Here is a 19,588-nt window from a genome sequence, read left to right as displayed (position 1 = left end):
TAGTTTTCCAAGACTGGAGAAGATAGAATATCATGGAAGAACTTGTGTGATCTAGCAAACCTGGAATAGATTTTTTCAAAATCATTTGCTATTAGTTGGAAAATGTTTTTAACCCTGAACCATTTCAGATTTGCTGGATTACCCATGTTTTCCCATGAAAGTCTCTCCTGTCTTTTATTAAATCTGGTCTATTAAGTGTTGGGAATTTGCAGGAAAGAACATAGGAGAGGAAATAGATGTAACTTGAAGCAGTTGTGCATAATACTGCCAATCCCAGTGATAACAGAGCAATATGGTGAGATTACTGACTTGATAGTGTTTCCTGAGATGAGATCTTGCATTGCCTAGGCATGGAGTGGATGAGTTTTTTAAACTTATAGAGATATAAGAGGCATTTTACACCTATGATCCACCAGTAATTCTATCTACAGCCTTGTAATTCTTTCTACAGCCTATCTACAGACCTCACAGACCAAAAATTCAGAAATTTACTATTAGCAAATGCTTAATATAACATTTCAAGCAACAAGCAATAGGTGTAAATGATAATGTATAGACTTGAATCCTGCAATGAAGATATTTCTATATTTGTTACTTAATTGAATACAGGAGTAGCAGTGCTATAGAACAAAAATTATTTTCATGTTTTATTATCACGTAGCATAAAATGTACAAACTTTTTTATCAGGAACATCTCTTTTGACTTATTGATCAATATTGAATGTAGAATCAAGCCTCGATTGGTGCGGTCAGATTGGACATTTTTCCTCAATTGTATATTGTATGTATCTCATGGTTTTAGCTTGTGATCATTTAGATTTATTCAAATGATCATATCAAACAAGATGATCAAAATGAACATAGATCAAACTAAAGTTGATTCATGCATGGCTAGCAATGATATCTTATCAGTTCATCGCTGTCTCTTGTTCTTTCTCTTCCCAGGAGACAGATGCTTCTGCTGTTCCATTTTCTACCGGTGATGATTATTTCAGCTTCATCAATCAAGTCCACAGTCGGCACCTGGAAAAACTGCTGAAAAATCCAGGAGGTCGAAACCAAAAGTCATAGAGATCCCGGCACAATTCAGCCAAACTATGAACTTATATGCACCTGCTGTAAACCTGCTGATTTTACCATGTACCAACTAGAAAGGAAAGTGAATACAAACATAGGAAGTCATTAGGAAATCATCTCACAATAGGGTAAACCACTGGAACCATTGTTCAACCTATTACAAGTCTTTTTTTGTGTCACCAGGAGGACAAATTGACATAGGAAAAGTTAACTGAAAAGTTATTTCCCAATGATTTGCTAGTTTGGGCAAGTAAAATGCCTGATAGTATCAAAATCTTTACTTCCCCTAGGGGCAGAAAGCTCCCATGGACCTGTACTTCTCGTCTATTTCAATGTTGTGGATCAGTATGGGATGCTGAGAGCTCGAGTAACAAAACCAGAATCATACCTGATTAATATATTGGCCCTGGTTTACTAAAGCTCTCCAAGGCTTGAGAGAATACACTTTAACCAGTGAAGTTGGGTGATCCAGAAAACCTGGAATGGATTTCCTAAAATAATTTGCTATTTGCTAGCAAATGGTTTGATTCCTGGACCTGATCCATTCCAGCATTGCTGGATCACCCAGCTTCACTGATGAAAGTGTATTCTCTCCAGTCTTGGGGAGCTTTAAAAAATCAGGGCCATTATACTGACCTATACCCCAATATAAAAAATAGAATCTAATGGCCAAGTCTTTCTTTCAGTTCTTCTCAGATCAGTTCTTTTTTTATTATAAAACGGGGTCGATTTATCAGTAAAAAGGTTAGCACATTGGGCCTGATTTAATATAGCTCTCCAAGACTGGACAGAATACACGTTCATCAGTGAAGCTGGGAGACACAACAAACCTGGAATGGATCTGGTCTAGGACTGAAAAACTTTGCTAACAAATAGCAAATGACTGTTAAGAAAACTATTCCAGGTTTGCTGGATCACCCAGCTTTACTGATGAAAGTGTATTATCTCCAGTCTAGGAGAGCTTTAATAAATCGGGGTAAATGATGTCCTATAGGTTAGTCTCTGTACTATAGAACGCACTATATATATAAAATGTATACCCTGGAGATGTAGGACAGTGGATTGTTGGTGTAACATGTTCACAACCTGTGGTAGGTGTACATTAGGAGGAACCTCTGACAGGTTCAGAGGTGTATGTTTCAGTAAAGTATATTGTTTTAGTAAAGAGTTATAGACAATAAATCGTTTTAGTTTTTTAAAAACAAGAAAAAAAGTTTGTGGTGCTTTTGGATTTACTTAGAATTCTAAATGATTGATTAGAATAATAAACTCAATCTAAATTCCAGATTTCCTATGGTTTAGTTCTTGCTGCATCTCCCAACTGTTTCCAAATTTCAGCTAATGAACCAAACAATATCCTCTCCTCCTGTGTCCCTGTCTGTATCTGTTTGTCATTTGCAACTCCTACTTAATGTACAAAACCGCATAATATGTTGGTGCGATAAAAATCCTGTTTAATAATATTATTAATATTAATAGTAATAATAATAATAATGTAATATTTCCTGATGCATTGTTTAATTCATTGCTCCTTTGACCATAACCAGAAGCCCAAGTCCGACACATAGTTCATGGTTACAATAAGGTTTAAGCTTTTGTTCCCTCTATTATAATGTGTGTGTCTGATTATGAAAACATTGTCCCTGAAGCACTGTGAATCTTCCAGGTGGTATTGGTCTTTGGTCTTGCCATACTGAGCTGAGCAGCAATAGTTACATCGGGAGGCAATGATTGCTTTATCCACACATAAAGAGATATCTGCAGGACCATGACTGTTATCCTCCTCCATAGGAGTGAACAGCAGGTGTTCTCGATCAGTTATTCATCAATCCTTCATGTCAGATTGATTAAAGATTGGTAAATACCCAGGCTACTTTTATTCTTTTTGAATGCATCTTAAAGCAGAAGTAAAATAAAACATAAAAACTTACCTTTACTTTCCCAGATAAATCCCTGTAGAGGTTTTCTGGATCAGGTTCTGCGTTGTCTTGGAATCCTCCTTTGTCTTGGCGTGGAGGAAGTGCCGAGCGCCGCAATCTTCTTTACCCTTCTTCAGTCACATTCAAACTGTAGAAATACTGATATTTTAATATTTTTTATGGAATCCAGATTAATGGTGATATATGACCCCATGACTTGGTAAGGTAACCTACACCACAGGGTATTTATTATAAAATGCCATTTACAAAGGGAATAGATTTATATGATATTATAATGATTATGAACACTGGTGGACCAGACTGGTCCTTCCATGGAGATTTAATAATGAAGGAAAAACAGTTATGGGTAATGTCAACCAATCAGAAATATTTTTTTTGATTGTTTTTACTGTTTTGGATGTCCTAAACTAATAAAAGCTGTAATCTGATTGGCTATAGGATATTGACTTATTCCTTGTTTAATGTACTATAATGTTTGTTAGTATTACCAGCTTTTTAAATCACAATCTCCTTGTCTACTCAATTGTAACGTACCATAAATAAGTCTGCACATCTCCTAAATGGCGCATTGGACATAAAAAACATTGAAAGGAGTTGTAATCCTTTCCTTCCCAATCCTAAAGTTAAAAAACACTTACCTGTAAGTGTTACCTAACTACTGGTGTGTTGCAAAGGACCCCATGCCTACCCTGTGGTAGCAGCAAAGATCAGACAGATCTCTATCTTAGCATAGATCAGACACATCCCATGTTGAGTTAGATCTATAGCTTTGCAATCTGCAAAGTTTATTGTATCTGCTGAATGAAGTGTTCCAGCTGTGGTTAAACAGGGTACGTTTCCGATCTTTGCAGAGAGCCGTCTGCTTGCACACAGAAAACAAGGGGTCCTCTGCAACATGCTGGAATGGAAGAGGCTTTTCTACTCTAAAGAAAACAAACTCTGAGCTTGTTTCGATGCACTTGGAATATAATTATCTGATTTAAACTCAATATCCCATTGGGCTTTATAGTATTACGTTGCTCTGACATTAGTAGCACATCTTGATTTTGGTTTATTATTATTAAACAGGATTTTTTTTAGCGCCAACATATTACACAGCGCTGTACATAAAATAGGGGTTGCAAATGACAGTCAGATACAGTGACACAAAACAAAAAGAAGAGGACGCTGCCCCAAAGAGCTTACAATCTAGGAGGAAAAAAAAAGGAATAACTTCCCTCCAGGTATGCAAGTTTTTCAAGCATGTATTCATTATAAAAAGAAAAAACAGTGAAATCCTCAGCCTGTCCTTTAACCGCCTGAGGGTAACCCCAAGTGTGGCTTGGGGTAAAAAAAAAAAACAGCTGATAACGGTAACCCCGAGCCACACTCGGGGTAGCTAGAAAATGAAAGACTTACCTGGTCCCATCGGTGTCCTGCGGGCTGGATCCCATCCTCGGGCTGCGTCCTCTTCGTCCAATCTGTCTCTCGGCAAGTGCGCTGACGGTGCTTGCGTTGGTGCGTGTGAAAATGTGGCTGGAATTTTAAATTATTTTTTATTGGATTCAATACAAAATACCTGTAATGAATCCAATACAAGGTAATCAATACAATATATATATATATACCTTTGTTTTAACAGATTTTTTGTTTTTTTTTATTTAAAGTTTATTATTAAATTTATTAAATATTCAAAATATTGAACATATTTTGGTAAGGTATGCCTAAGAATTATGGGCCTACAATGTAAAATAAATTTTCAAATGAACTGCTCAGGAGGTAAATCAGCCGACCATTGTGTTGTAGATGTAAACCAGCATAAAGTAATATACACAGATTTTTCATCATTGTTTAGAAAAATGCCAATATTGGCAAAAATTCAGAGGTAAAACAAGCACAGGTTGTTTATAGCCCTCAATACTACATTTTCTACTGTTAAACAGCAAAAAAACAAACAAACAAAAACAAAAAAAACAAAAACAAATGCCCACAACAAAGATGGCCGACGAGTGCTCTGAGGGCGGAGAAACAGGAAGAACCATAACGTGCTTTACGTCCCGTACTGCGTGGGCTCTACGGGTCGCATCCGGGGACAATTCCTGACGTGAGAGTTACGTAGTTTTCTTGAGTCGTCTGGATCACAACATGCCGGAGAAACAGATTCTAATTGTAAGTAATGGGGGTGAGGGGATGGGGAGGTCACCTCACCTCAGGGCTGGGATTTGTTATAGTGGCTGTGTATCCTCTGCCTTTGGGCCTGTTGTAGTCTCCTGGCTACTTACTTCCCATATGACTCTGGGTGAGAACTTCTTTGTACTCCTAATATTATAAAATGAGAAATAATGAAGATTTGGGGCAATTTCCTGTATGATATCTGGTGAGTAAAAGGAAGTGGGGTTAAATTTTAAATCTGGTGACCTCTTAGATTGTAAGCTCTTCGGGGCAGTGTCCTCTCCTCCCCCTGTATCTGTCTGTCATTGGTAACTCCAATTTATTGTACAGCGCTAATATGTTGCCGCTATTTATTATTATTATTATTATTATTATTATTATTATTAATAATAATAATAGGTTCTCTCTAAAGAGGAAGTAAACTAAAAAAAAACGCCTAAAACAATAAAAAATACACTTACAGTAGTTGATCAGTCCGGAGGTCTCTTCCATCGGGTCCCGAGTCGTCCAGGCATCCTTATTCGTAATGGTGCCCTGTGTGGCGCCATCTTTGCCTCTGTTAACGGGTTCTTCTTCTTACGTCACCCGACCCAGGCGTGGGATCGGGTGACTTAGGTTGGAAAAAAAAACTTGCCAATCTCACTGCGCATGCGTGAGATCGTCAATTTTTTTCCCCTTTAGCGAAAAGGCTCCTTCTTCATGCCTGAGATGCTCGGCCATGCGTAGAAGGAGCACCAAAGAGCCTCCCAGGATGTGTGACGTAAATATCCCGGAAGGCTCTGCACTCCCATTAATTGAGAATGAATGGGGTGGATCTGCACCCTTTTTGTTTTGTTTTTTTTTTAACCTCCTGGGCTGTTCATTTTTGTCTGGATTCATATGTCTAAAAGCAGTACATTGTCTCTGATGAAAATTTATTTTACAGTAGAATATAATAGTATGAATAAAATAAAGTTTGAAACACAAAATCAAGTGAAAATAATTAAAAAATAAATACATGTAATAATAAGTTTAATAATAAACTTTGCCATGATTTTGTATTTTAAACTTTATTATGCTCATACTATTATACTGTAAAATAAATGTTCATGAAAGGCAATGTACTGCTTTTAGACATAAATCCAGTGTATTGCATTCAATACAGTTATTTCAAATTGAACGCCCCTAGCGACGGCCCCACGCACCAACATCATCGGGATCTTCCAGGCCAGGACAGTCGCTGGGGAACCGATAGAAGAAGAGGACGAAGCCAGAGGATGGCAGGACACTGGAGAACGTCAGGTAAGTGTTTATTTTTTACTTTTTTAGCTACCTCGAGTGTGACTCAGGCTTATTGCAGGGGAGGTTAAAAAGAATGTTTTCCTTTAAAAAAAACACAAACTAACAGAATTTTTACCTTACATATAAAGGGTTCTCTTCCCTTTTATGTAAAGTGAAAATTCTGAGTTTAGGTACGCTTTAAAGGGGGGTGGTGCTGCACCCTTTAAAACAAAATAAATAAAAAATAGTGTTGCACTTAGGAAAAAAAAAAAAAAACATTTTAACTGTATATAGGACTGTCTACCCTTCCATGTAAAAAAAATATTGAGTTCAGGTACGCTTAAAGCTTCCTTCAGCTTTGTGTGTGTATCTAAATCTTTCATTTGCAAGCCTGTACAGTTATAATGTAAGAATGAATATTCTGATTTAGAATGTTTGGCTGTTGACTTATTTTTTATCACACTTTCACTCGATAAATATATGTGAGTAACCCTAAGCTTTACAATTTATTCTACACACAGGAGGAGGATGACCTTCAGTATGAAGAGGAGATTCTACGTAACCCGTATTCAGTCAAGTGCTGGATGCGATATATTGAATTCAAGCAATCTGCCCCGGCACACACACTTAACCTGATATACGAGAGAGCACTGAAGGAGCTGCCAGGAAGGTGAATGTTCTGTATTCTTATAAATAAATTCTAGCCATAAAGGGCTTTCCTTAATAAGATGGAAGGAAACGGCTTGTGCTGATATTACTTAAGGTGCAAGCTCTGGGGCTGTCATTCTGTTATTTGTGTTTAACATCCATGTAAAGCTTCCTGTGCACATTTTTCTTTTACAGCTAACATCTTATTGTTCTTTGGGGGGTCACTGTTTGATTTTATGACGTGACATAATAAGTAATTCCATATACTCAGCAAGAAAGTGCTTCCCCTTAGTAGTGGTTTTTGATATAAACAAATAAACACTTATTTCTTGTTATGTTATTTCTCTGGATTCAGTGGAAGGAAGCAATTGCAAATCTTTTTTTTATTCTTTTCATATCTAAGGTTGGGTCTACATGGACATTTTTTAAAAACGCATGTAAACGTTCCTAATGCATTTTATGTGCTTTTAACTAATTTGCATATGAAATGCTCAAAAACACGGGAAACCGCTGGAAAATGTCCCATTTATATCAATAGAAGCGTATACCCACGTTTCCTCTTGTTTTGGGGTGTTTTCCAGCTTTAACCTAGCGGTTTAATTTAATAAACATTGCAAGCAACGTTTAAGATAAAGCTCATAAACGTGCCTCAAGGAAACATCCTGGTGTAGATTACCCATTGTAATGCATGGGGATTTCAAACAAGGGCTTTAAAAGCCTCAGGTTAAACGCTGGGGAAAACATAAGTGTAGACTAAGCCTATGGAAAGTAAGTACCCATCAATGATAAAATCCAAAAGAATGTGACCACCAATAAGAAATTTAATTTTAAAAGCAGTTTACACTATGTATGACATCACATGTTTTGTTCTTCATCTAGTTTATTGTCTTTGTGCCAATGCAATGTGATCCCGTTTCTTTTAAACAAATGTTTTCTTTCTAGTTACAAGTTGTGGTATGCTTACCTAAAACAACGCAGAAAGCAGGTGAAGAGACGATGCCTTACCGATCCAGCCTTTGAGGAAGTGAATAACTGCCATGAGCGAGCCCTTGTCTTCATGCATAAGGTAAAATATTGTGTGTTAATTAGCACTGGAAAGTTCCCGGGTTGTCATTGTCCTGAAAATGTGCCAAGTGCCACCTTCACTGTTCTGTTTTCAATGGAGTTGGAGAGCAGTGTTTCTCAACCAGGGTTACTCGAGAGTTTGCTACAGGTTCCTTGAGCAATGAGCAATTTATACCTCTCAGGTCGGTTTAACTGACACCAGTGGTCATTTCTGCTATCTGTAATGGTGATATTCCTCTAACTGACAAGCAATGTGAGGGGCATTCCTCCACCGATCTCCACACTAATGTACTGTGAGCTGTGGATATAATAATTATAACATAGACTTGATTCCCCCATGTTAAAAAGGTCAAGAAAGGTTGCTTTAAAAGCTTGTTTAGAGTTTGTTTCTTTCACAGGCCACAGACATACCGGAAGCATGACTGACACTCAACCTTTTCGCTCCATTTATGTGCGTGTAACAGTGGGCCTGACTTATTAAAGCTCTCCAAGGCTGGAGAGGATACAATTTCATCAGTGAAACTGAGTAAACCAGCAAACCTGGAATGGATCAGGTCCAGGATTCAAAACATTTGATTGCAAATACCATATGACTTTAAAGAAAATACGTCCCTGCTTTGCTGGATTACCCAGCTTCACTGATGAAACGTTGTTCAGGATAAGCTGATATCTTGGGACAGCATAATTTATTAGAAGCAAAAAAAACGAATGCAAGTATTTTGCTGCTATGGTTAAACCCTTTAGTTCTCTTTAATTCATTTTTTCAGACTTCTTTCCACTTCTTGTTGCTCTCCTGAATTTCTACATTTTATTTCCTGTCTTCATTTTGTTTTTTCTCTCTTCCCTTAAGATGCCCAGAATTTGGCTGGATTACTGCCAGTCCCTTATGGATCAGTGTAAAATCACTCGCACAAGAAGGACATTTGACCGTGCTCTTCGTGCACTCCCCATTACACAGCATCATCGCATCTGGCCATTGTACCTGAAATTTGTCCGTGCTCACTCTCTTCCGGAGACAGCAGTCAGGGTTTACAGGAGATACCTGAAGGTATGTGTTTGTTACTCTGTAGCAGCCTATGTTGGCATGTATTACCTGAACTACCTGATGCCTTTTTATACCTTTTATTTATTTTCAGCTGTCACCTGAGAATGCAGAGGAGTATATCAAGTATTTGCGCTCTGTGGACAGATTAGATGAGTCTGCTTCCAGGTTGGCAGCCATTGTAAACCAGGAGGATTTTGTGTCCAAAGAGGGAAAATCAAACTATCAGGTGAATGTAATTTCTAAAAGGCACAAAGACTGAAATGGAAAGTTTGTAAATCTAAATTATTAGACTGTAAATCAAACTGGTAGCTGTGACATTAGGGGGAGTATTGTGTATGCAGACAGCTTTAGATCTGGTAAGTCCCTCCCTGGGCAAAGTGTGTCTGTTCACTTCAAATCCATCTCCCCATTTTTTACCTTCCTTATCAATAGGTGAAAAAATACATTATTTTTGTAATAATGCTTGATATATTAAGAAATAGCTTTTTAGAAAATTAAAGTTTTCAATCATGTTCATTAGTATATTTTTTACAGGCTGGTTTTTCTTTTTTACTACCTTTACACTTTGAAGCGAACCTGTGTCCCAGTCATGTACAAAATTATCTGTCCCTTCTGCAGTAACTGTTCTTGCCACCCAGCTGGCAAATTTTGGGATTAAGGACGTGATTTGAGGCATAACACACAGCTCATGATGACACATGCCTAGGAGACTAGTAGCATGATTTACAGGACTAGTTTTTGGAGGGCTGCCTTAGTTCAGTAAATGGCTATTTATGATACAAATGTGACCCAGATGTTCTTTCTGTTACAGCTGTGGCAGGAGCTGTGTACCCTCCTATCCAAGAACCCAGGATCTATACGCTCTTTGGACTCTGCAGCCATTATTCGCGGTGGCCTCACACGCTTCACTGACCAGAGGGGAAAGTTGTGGTGTGCCCTTGCCGAGTACCATATCCGGAGTGGTCATTTTGAAAAGGTAACCTTGGTTGTCATTGTTATTTGCCAATACTATCATCTCTTTAGTCCTGCATAGCAGGATATACCTTTTCCCCAAGGACTATGTGTTCATTTGTTTATTAGCAGTAAGCATTGGCCTGGTCACATTAACTCACTCAAGATTACAGTGTGATGTGTTTTACCCTGTTACAGAAGTGCACTGACACACCTTAATTGTTTTGTTGGATTACTTTTACTTTACTAAAACTTTTTTAGATAGAAACGCAAGCTGACACAAAGGAATCATTTTTGATAGGAAACTGTTTGATTATGAATCCCAGAAGTTTGGTTGTATTTATAGAGGGAAGTGTGAATAACTGTACGCCACCCCCCATACACACACCAACTTATCCTCAGCCTACTATCACATATAGCCCTTCTCTCATCCAAGCCCTAAAAGCACCCTTAAAATTTTTACTTGTAATGAAGAGTGTGAATTCCTACAGCACACTCTGCCTGCTGCAGTAAATCTTCCATAAATGTCAATCTCTTGGTCCCATACACTGATCATCTCATATAATAAATATAATATAATCATATAATAATGTAAGGGTTGGTGGGGGGAACTAAAGGGCACTGCTGGGGACCAAAGGGTTGATACTACAAGAGATGTCAGTTGTAACATGCAACCTAAAAACCCAACAATTTAAATTCTAACCTTTCACTCTTAACATTAACCGAAGTCTAACATCTTCATATATCTACACCAAAGATATTGAGCCATGCGTCTGTGGAAATCATACCAAAAGGTTCCAGACCCTGAGCCAAAGTGCAGTAAAAGATCCTTAGTGCTGCGAAGTAAAAGGGCTAATTACTGCACCATCTTAAAGTCTGCACGTAATAAAATATGAATTTAGTAACTGGTCATGAATTTGGCAATGTAGATGCCTAGCTAGGGATTTTGTGTGCAAAAGTTACTGTTTACTGAAAAGCAGTGCCATCCTCAAAAGGTGTTAAAATATTTTACAGCTCCAAAAATCTTTATTTGAAAATAAAAGTGAACACAGGTGAAAAAGAGATCATAAAATCTGTGGCTGCTGATGTCTATGCAATGCCAAGGCTCCTAGCTCCCCCCTATATTAGGTTATTAAGATTCTCTTTTGTGTTTCTCAGGCTCGAGATGTCTATGAAGAGGCCATTCAGACAGTCACCACCGTCCGTGACTTCACTCAGGTGTTCGATAGTTAGGCTCAGTTTGAAGAGAGTGTCATTGCAGCCAAAATGGAAACAGTCAGTGAGATGGGAAAAGAAGAGGAAGGTAAGCATCAGCATAACCTTTTGCCCAGTTGTCACAAATTCCCCAATTAGAATTTTTTTTCCTTTTCTTATGTTAAGCTGGCAACTCAAACAATTGGTTCAACCTTGATCCCTCTCCGCCATATCCAATGGTGAAAAAAACAAGAGTGACATTTCCTGTGATGGCAACAAAACCCCTGATGCTGTCTAACCACCACTCTGCAGAAAATGTTTGCATACTTTATATCTTTTTTTCTTGGTTATCAGTCTACTAATTCTCTTTTATCTTGTCAGATGACATAGAGTTGGAGCTACGATTGGCTCGCTTCGAGCAGCTCATAGAGAGGCGGCCTTTGTTACTGAATGGAGTGCTGCTTAGACAAAACCCGCATAATGTCCATGAATGGCAAAAGAGAGTGCAGCTGTACAAGGACAAACCACGAGAGGTGAGTTCCCTTTATGAATCCTGTGTCATTTCTTTTGGTAGTCGTATTTTCAAGAATTTATTTGGCACAGGCTGCCGCATTTCCTTACGTTTGTCATTTTATTAGGGACATGTCTTATTTCTTTCATCTTCAATATTTTTCTGTCTCCTACTTCATTTTTTGGTGGCTTAACTTTATTGTATATTTTTGGTATCTGCATTCATGTGTTTTTTTTATATATATATCATCATTGCAATCTCTTTTTTTTTCTCTTTTTTTCATTCTTTTGATAATCTATGGAATATTGGTATTGAATAAAATCTGATTTAACAAAGGATTGCCTGTGAACTGTTGCTAAGGTTTAAATAAATATAAAGATATAAAAGATTGAAAGTTCCAGTGAAGAAAGGCTAGCAGTACATATTATATGATGTATGATGTTGCTGAAGGGAAAGATTCATTTTCACATATTTCTCCCTCTCTCTTTTATCTCATAAAGATCATAAACACATACACAGAAGCTGTTCAGACTGTGGATCCAGCAAAGGCCACTGGGAAGCCACATCTGCTCTGGGTTGATTTTGCCAAATTTTATGAAGACAATGGACAGATTGATGACGTGAGTAGTTTATATTGACTTCCAAACTGCCATGTTCTGACTGAAATGATAAAATTGTCATTGACCTAAAAAAAATATTTTGGGGTATCTCTGGTGTTAGTTTGAGAAAGGGTGGTCAATTTGTTTTTTGTTTCTGTTCCCATCTGTTCATGAGATTTCATTCAAGCCCTGTCCTGCAGACACAACAGAACTGAGCGCATATCTCCCCAAAGTGAGGTAAATCTCACCACAACAAGTGTTGCAGATTTCACCTCTATTCCCTCACTTTCATTTACAGGGGCAATGGTTTCCAGCGCGTGAATATACCTCTTGATCTATCTGTACTATAAAACTAGTTTATATAAAAAAGTATGGAAATAACATGTTTTTTTTTTATACTTTCTAGGCCCGAGCCATCCTCCAGCGAGCCACTCAGGTACAATACACACGTGTGGATGACTTGGCCTCTGTCTGGTGCCAGTTTGGTGAGATGGAGTTGAGGCATGAGAACTATGAGGAGGCTTTGAAGATACTTAGGGTGAGTATGTAGGGACTGGGATAAGTGAAGTGTGTTGTGGTCATTTTATTGGGACCTGTCTCATAGTCCGCCTATGTCTTTGTAGAAAGCCACGGCAGTGCCAGGTCGCAAGGCTGAATACTTTGACACCTCGGAGCCTGTGCAGAATAGACTGTACAAGTCATTAAAGGTGTGGTCCATGTTGGCTGATCTGGAGGAAAGTTTAGGCACTTTTAAGGTAAGACGTTCTTATTACTGTACATCATTACCCTGAACTGACTTCACCAAGTGAAGAGATAAAATGTTGGATCAGATTGACAAGCAATTAGCATTTTTACACAGGGAGGACATGGCATATCTTCCAGGACAGGTTCTTCCATGCTTGATAAAAATTAGATACACTTTGCCAGTAGACTGGGTGTTGCATGTATAAAAGTTTTATTGCTTGACTAGAATAATATACTGTGTAGTAAAGTACTACTTCTAACATAATAGCAATGCTTATATTATGAATAATCTAATATGGAATCTCTGTCTTTAGTCCACCAAGGCTGTTTATGATAGGATCATTGATCTCCGAATAGCCACCCCGCAGATTATCATCAATTATGCTTTATTCCTGGAGGAACACAACTATTTTGAGGAAAGTTTTAAGGTAGGTGAAGGTGATGAGTAACATTCTACAGAAACAAGACAAATCAGTCTGTTTATATGTTCTTAAAATGTTCATTTATCTTTTTTTTCCTCATTTATGACCAGGCCTACGAGCGAGGCATCGCCCTTTTCCGTTGGCCAAATGTCTATGATATCTGGAGTACTTATCTGTCAAAATTCATTGCACGGTATGGAGGAAAGAAGCTGGAGAGAGCTCGGGATCTGTTTGAACAGGCTCTGGATGGGTGCCCTAGAAAATTTACAAAAAGTTTGTATTCCCCAAAGAAGTAGGTCAGGGTGATGGGGTCAGGGGTTTTATCAGATTTTGTGACTATTGTTCCTTTCTATCCTGTGTAGATATCTTTCTCTTGTATGCTAAGCTGGAAGAAGAGCACGGTCTGGCCCGACATGCCATGGCTTTATACGAGCGAGCTACCCAGGCTGTAGAGCAAGATGAACAGTATGAGATGTTTAACATTTACATCAAAAGAGCTGCTGAAATCTATGGAGTCACACACACCCGCAGCATTTATGAGCGAGCCATAGAGGTAACTGACTTGTTTCCTTGTTTTTTCCAGTGTCTTAAATTTTCAAGGTTTAAGGGGCTAACGATTTAGAAAAACAATACGTTCTTAAGAAAATGAAGTGCAGACAGACCATGCACATACATATTGTGGCTTTCAGTACCCTCAACTGAATCCAGGCCTTTTATGACCAAAAAAACTTTGGCAGTGTCTAATGGCACTGAAATTGGTTCATTGCTGCCTCTTGTGCATTCTATTGGCCATTAAGTCTGCCCACCATGTTTATGGACCCATATGATCGGGGGGAGGGGAGGGGAGGGGTAACCATGTAGGTTTCAACACTAACTACAGCTAGTATTGGGAATGTTTCTCTCAGAACAGTCTGATATTTGGACTGAACAAAAGGCACTGAATTCTGTTGCATTCTAAATGAGAAAAAAATCTGCACTCTACTAAACCAGTAGAAGTTTTCATTGACCTCTCTCCTTCTGGTCAAAACTGAAAAGGTTTACTTAGATATCTAAACTATTGCTCTATTCGGACTGAAGTTGATTATTAATAGGAGAAAATTCCAGTGATGACCTCCTTTAAAACTGCCTGCCTGTTGCTTGGATATCCCTGGCATAATTACTTTAAAACAACAAGTACGGAGCAAGTATGCGGCCAGTGATCTTGCATTTATATTATGGTTCAGCAACTCAAATCTGAAGGAATAGTAATAAAGGTTGGTAACTAACATTTTCAGAGAGGAACTGAAACATTAGCTTGAGAAGGTTCCAAAGTATCCAGGTCATCTAATATCTTGTAAAAGACACCTCAGTATTTATAGCCGCTTGGATAAATCAGCTACAGTTATAAGAAAACAGCCGTTATCTGCCAGAGGAGTAATATAAATGATCTGTTAGGGTGATTCTGATAACGTCAGGCATTTGTTATTCAGGAAAGTGTTTACATTTAGTGAATCTTCTTCCTCAGCTGTTGTCGGACGAGCAGTCTCGGGAGATGTGTTTGCGCTTTGCGGATATGGAATGTAAGCTTGGAGAGATTGATCGAGCTCGAGCTGTGTATTCCTACTGTTCTCAGATGTGTGATCCCAGGGTGAGTATTTCCATAGCCATGTGTCTGTGTCTCTTATATGGCTCCTGTTTGCAATACCCGGATCTCTGCAATACCATGTGTGCACAAATTAAAATTATGTTCTTCTCCACAGCTGACAGCTGGCTTCTGGCAGACTTGGAGAGATTTTGAGGTGCGCCATGGCAATGAGGACACTATGAGAGAAATGCTGCGTGTAAAACGGAGTGTGCAAGCCAAATACAACACACAGGGCACTTTCCTTGTATCTCAGAGACTGCGGGCAGAGGGAGGAGCTGGCCAGGAATCTAAAGGTAACCTGCCTAGAACGATGTGGTCATATGCCAAATTCAACTATACCCCCACTGCAAACTGACAAGCATCGCTACTTCTCTGTCCTCCTATCAGCCTTCTACTTGTTAGTATATGATCACTGCAATACATGTCTTGTGCTACTTCTTCCTCTTCCATTCTGAACTTTGCTGTTCAGAGGTTAATGCACAATCATATTTATATGCCTGGAGTCTGCTTATAGCTGACACACAACCTTCCCATTTCTGTAGAGCTCTGGCACCTGCCAGGGATTGTGGGAGATGGACCATTCTGAGATAGGGAATATTTAATTATTTATGTTTGTATATGGTATGCAAAATGTGAAGAACTCTTTACCCTCGGTAATTCTTTGCTTTTTCTTCTAGAACCGGTCGATGAGATGCAGGCTCTGGAGCAGAAGGCAGCAGTGGTGGCAGCAGAGGCTGAAAAGGATAAACCAGAGATTAAAGACAGGATTCTGTTTGTCAGGTGTGTATATGCTTTAGATTAGGGGTGCCAAAAACGCTGATCGTGATCTACTGGTCGATCGCAAAAGTAGTGTGTGTTGATTGCGGAGCCCTGCCTTACCCCCCTCCCTGCTGTATGTCTAAAGGGATGCTGGGGATGTCTTTTAATGTGTGGGAAGGCTCTGTGTAACAGTAGGGAGTGTTGAGGGAGGCAGGGAGGGCAGTCTGAGGTGAGCAGTGCTGGGCAGCCAAGTCAGTTCAGGCTAGGTGTCAGGGTTCAATTACCGGGATACCTTTTTAGAAAATAGCAGTTCATTTTCTTGTGCAGCATGGCATTCTCCTATGACAGTTGAACTGTAGCTTTCCTGTCACTATAGTCGTATAGTGCAATATTTCAATGCTTTAGTGACTTCTGTCATACTCGCTATATAAATAAATATATGTTTAGCATTGTTTTTGTTGGTAGATCATTTTGATTTTTTTAAAAGTAGCTTGCAAGCCAAAAAAGTGTGGGCAGCCTTGCTTTAGATGACCTCCCACTCCCTATGCATTCACCAATAGAAATACCAACATCTCTTACTGTTCTGTGCAGGTCTGACGCTTCCAACACAGAATTAGCAGAGATGGCCCTGCAGGCAAATCCTGATGAGATTAATATTGGTGATGAAGACGAGTCAGAAGAGGAGATGGAGCCCGATGGTAAGTGATCAGTATTTACTGATTTCACACACAGGGTGGAGGCCAAATTAAATACATGCAGACAATATAGATCCCTCCATGCCATTTTTCTGTTCGGGAAAAATAACCAGAATTTTGTCTGCATGCAGTGTGGGAACTTTGGCCGTTTATGAATCAAAATTCTGATTGGATGGTCAGTTGAACACAAACTTGTTAGTGGATCTGCTGGTCTATGTAGGATCCTTAGGAAAAGTCTGAATGTGAACTTTTTTATGTTCCTATTAACTAAATGTATGGCCTGTCCAATAAATAAAAAATCGAATGTTTTATTTAAAAATATAAATATTTGTTCTGTTTGCCCCTTGCATTACAATAATAGGCCACTAGGTGGCGATGTTATGATGTCATGTATTATTCACCAATCCTCTCTCCCTTTTTTTTGCCCCCCACAGAAGTACAAGTGGAGCAGAAGTCGGTCCCCGCTTCCGTCTTCTCCGGGCTTGCCGATGATGATGACTAACCCCACCCAACCCATGCTTTTTTTTTTTTTATAAACACATCAATAGTAATAAAATAAAAAGACAAACTCATTTTTCTCATTCTCATGGATTCTTTTTATATACAAATAATTGCAAAATCATTTAATATAGATATTTATAATAAATCTGTATGTATATTATAAATACAACATGTGGTGGGCAGCTTGTCATCAGCTATGGAGTCCAGACTCGCTGAGACAGCACCACCTACAATTCATCCGAGTTATCATTATGTGTAGCATATTTATAAATAGTGTATGATGCATCGTTTGTGTTGTCAGGGCCATCCACCCTGCAGGCTCTTACATGTTGAGATGATTTGCCATATATACACACACCCACCCCCTCTTTTTGTATTCATTTATTTCCAGGGCCCAAAGATGCAAAGCTGCTGTACACCCTTAAATGTATCAAACTCAAGTACATAAAAGGAAGGAAAGTGGAAAAAGTGCTCTTATTGGATCTCCTGGTCCACTGATATCTGATGTGGTTTTCATTGTGGTAAAAACAATATGTGACCCCAACCATGTGAATACAAAGTGTGCTTCAGCAGTCTGGTGCAGATTGTATAGGGCTGGGCTGTCCAACTCCGGGGGCTCTGCACCCAGTATTAGTATTTCTATGACAGCAATACATTTACCCCAGGAGTGGTTTACAGAGTCAGAAATTGTTCTATAAAACTCCTGGAGATGGACTGCCTGGACCTATGGGCCCTGACTGGTTCAGCCGATGTAGGATTAGAAGACACTCCTGTGAATAGAACATAGGTAACATACCGCTCTCTCTGTGGATCTATAAAAACCCAGCCTGTTTCTGCCTTACAACATGGCCTGATTCTGCTTTATATTTTATTATTAGTACAAATAAAATGTATTCAAAGTTGATGCATTCCAAATTATAAGAATAGGCAGACCATTGTCCAAAAAAAAAGCTTAACTAGTGGTGGGTTGGGACTGGGTGGAGAAACCCCCTTAGGCTGGATTTCCAAAGTTGTCATTTAAATCAATGTAAATGCATCCTGATATACATGGTAGGTTATGCATTGCAAAACATTGACATTTCAATAGGGGAAAATAACGCATAGATAGAGAAGAAGCCTTCTGTTAATGGATATATAAGCTCTCTAATCCTTATTAGTACAGTTTGCCATCATGGCCCCTGATATTGGTTGAACAGCATTCCGTTATAAAAAAAAAAGCTAATTATGCAAAAATAGTAGAGGAGTGAAAAACCAGTAAAAAAAAAAGTTTTCTGATATCAAAGACAATATAAATGATAATATGATTGTGGCTGAGTACGCCCCACTTGTTTCACCAATGTTCAGTGTCTATCTGAATACCGTTGCGGGGGTCCTGTAACAAACTGAAGACAGATAGGAAACGACTGCGAGTGGTCCACACCGAAGCCAGCGATAGTCACTGCACAAAGAAGCCAAACACCGCTAATATTCAGCTCACTACAATGACTTGTCCACATTACACAGCTTAAAGGACAATTACCGGGTTTCCAAGAGAGCACAATCCTGTTCAATAAATAACACTTCTGGCTCCTGACTGCCATACAATAGGTGAATTCATATAAAATGATACAGTGATCTAGCTTCTAAAAGCTATACAACCCATCACCACACTCCATACAAATAAACGACATTCATCCATACTGAATATACACATTTACAAGTGAGGAGCAAAATGAGTGTTCTAGCTCCATATACAGGTGGAATGTAAACTGCACCATGACCATTTCATACCGTACCAAAATCGGGGTACCTAGGATCCAGCCCCTGAAACATGGATTATATTCAATAAAAATATCTACGACAACTGAAAGGATAAGACAGCAGCCTGTAAAAAAAAAAAAAAAAAAGCATCCTACACGGAGCACTCCAAATTAACAGGAGCAAATACTTGTGCTTAGTGACTACTGGAAAGCATGAGCTAAGCAGGCGTAAGACATGCAACAAGTGAGGGAAGCTGAAGAAGGCAGTTCATAGGCATTAATAGGCAGTGAAGACCTTATATAGGGGAAAGGAAGTCTATTACCAAACACAAAGTACGAGCAGCAAAGACTGGGGATGGCAGAATAAAATCTTTTCAGTAGAATAAGCAGCTTAAACAGCCAAGATTTTGTAAAAGGTTTTGCTTCATATTGAAGTTTAATCCCTAGCTTGCTGTACTAAGGTAAAACTCCAAACACGATTATTTCTTCCTTATGGGTTGAGAAAGGTTCAGAGTAGTGCTAGGTCCCTGCAGGGGTAAATCTTCAACTCTTCATATAGATAGAGCTTGGCACGTAGCCTAAATGGACATCTGACATTTTCCTAAGAATAACACAGCACTGGCGCCGGTTCCTCATTCAATCAAGAGTAACCTAGTGATACTG

At 38.9% G+C, this 19,588-nt stretch overlaps 2 protein-coding genes across 2 annotated transcripts in view; both read left to right on the top strand.

Moving 5' to 3' along the window:
* PCP2 (Purkinje cell protein 2) overlaps positions 1-2,362 on the top strand; it is a 17,065-nt gene extending 14,703 nt beyond the window's left edge. The window contains exon 4 of the mRNA XM_072399763.1: positions 946-2,362. Coding sequence (XP_072255864.1) covers positions 946-1,071 — 126 coding nt within the window. The 3' untranslated portion in view covers positions 1,072-2,362. The remainder of the gene's footprint in view (positions 1-945) is intronic.
* Positions 2,363-5,049: 2,687 nt separating this feature from the next.
* Positions 5,050-17,257, top strand: XAB2 (XPA binding protein 2). The gene is given in 19 exon segments (XM_072399762.1): positions 5,050-5,165; positions 6,950-7,098; positions 8,019-8,142; positions 8,992-9,189; positions 9,278-9,412; positions 9,998-10,162; positions 11,296-11,440; positions 11,713-11,864; positions 12,343-12,462; positions 12,848-12,979; positions 13,065-13,196; positions 13,500-13,613; positions 13,718-13,880; positions 13,970-14,160; positions 15,112-15,234; positions 15,347-15,524; positions 15,909-16,011; positions 16,582-16,688; positions 17,120-17,257. Coding segments are annotated over 19 exon segments (2,523 nt in total). The 5' UTR covers positions 5,050-5,141; the 3' UTR covers positions 17,188-17,257.
* Positions 17,258-19,588: the final 2,331 nt, after the last annotated feature.

Source organism: Pyxicephalus adspersus, chromosome 2 (assembly GCF_032062135.1).
Source record: "Pyxicephalus adspersus chromosome 2, UCB_Pads_2.0, whole genome shotgun sequence".
In the NCBI taxonomy this organism is placed as follows: Eukaryota; Metazoa; Chordata; class Amphibia; order Anura; family Pyxicephalidae; genus Pyxicephalus; species Pyxicephalus adspersus.
Note: the sequence above shows the minus strand (reverse complement) of the source record. Positions and strands in the feature narration are given on the sequence as shown.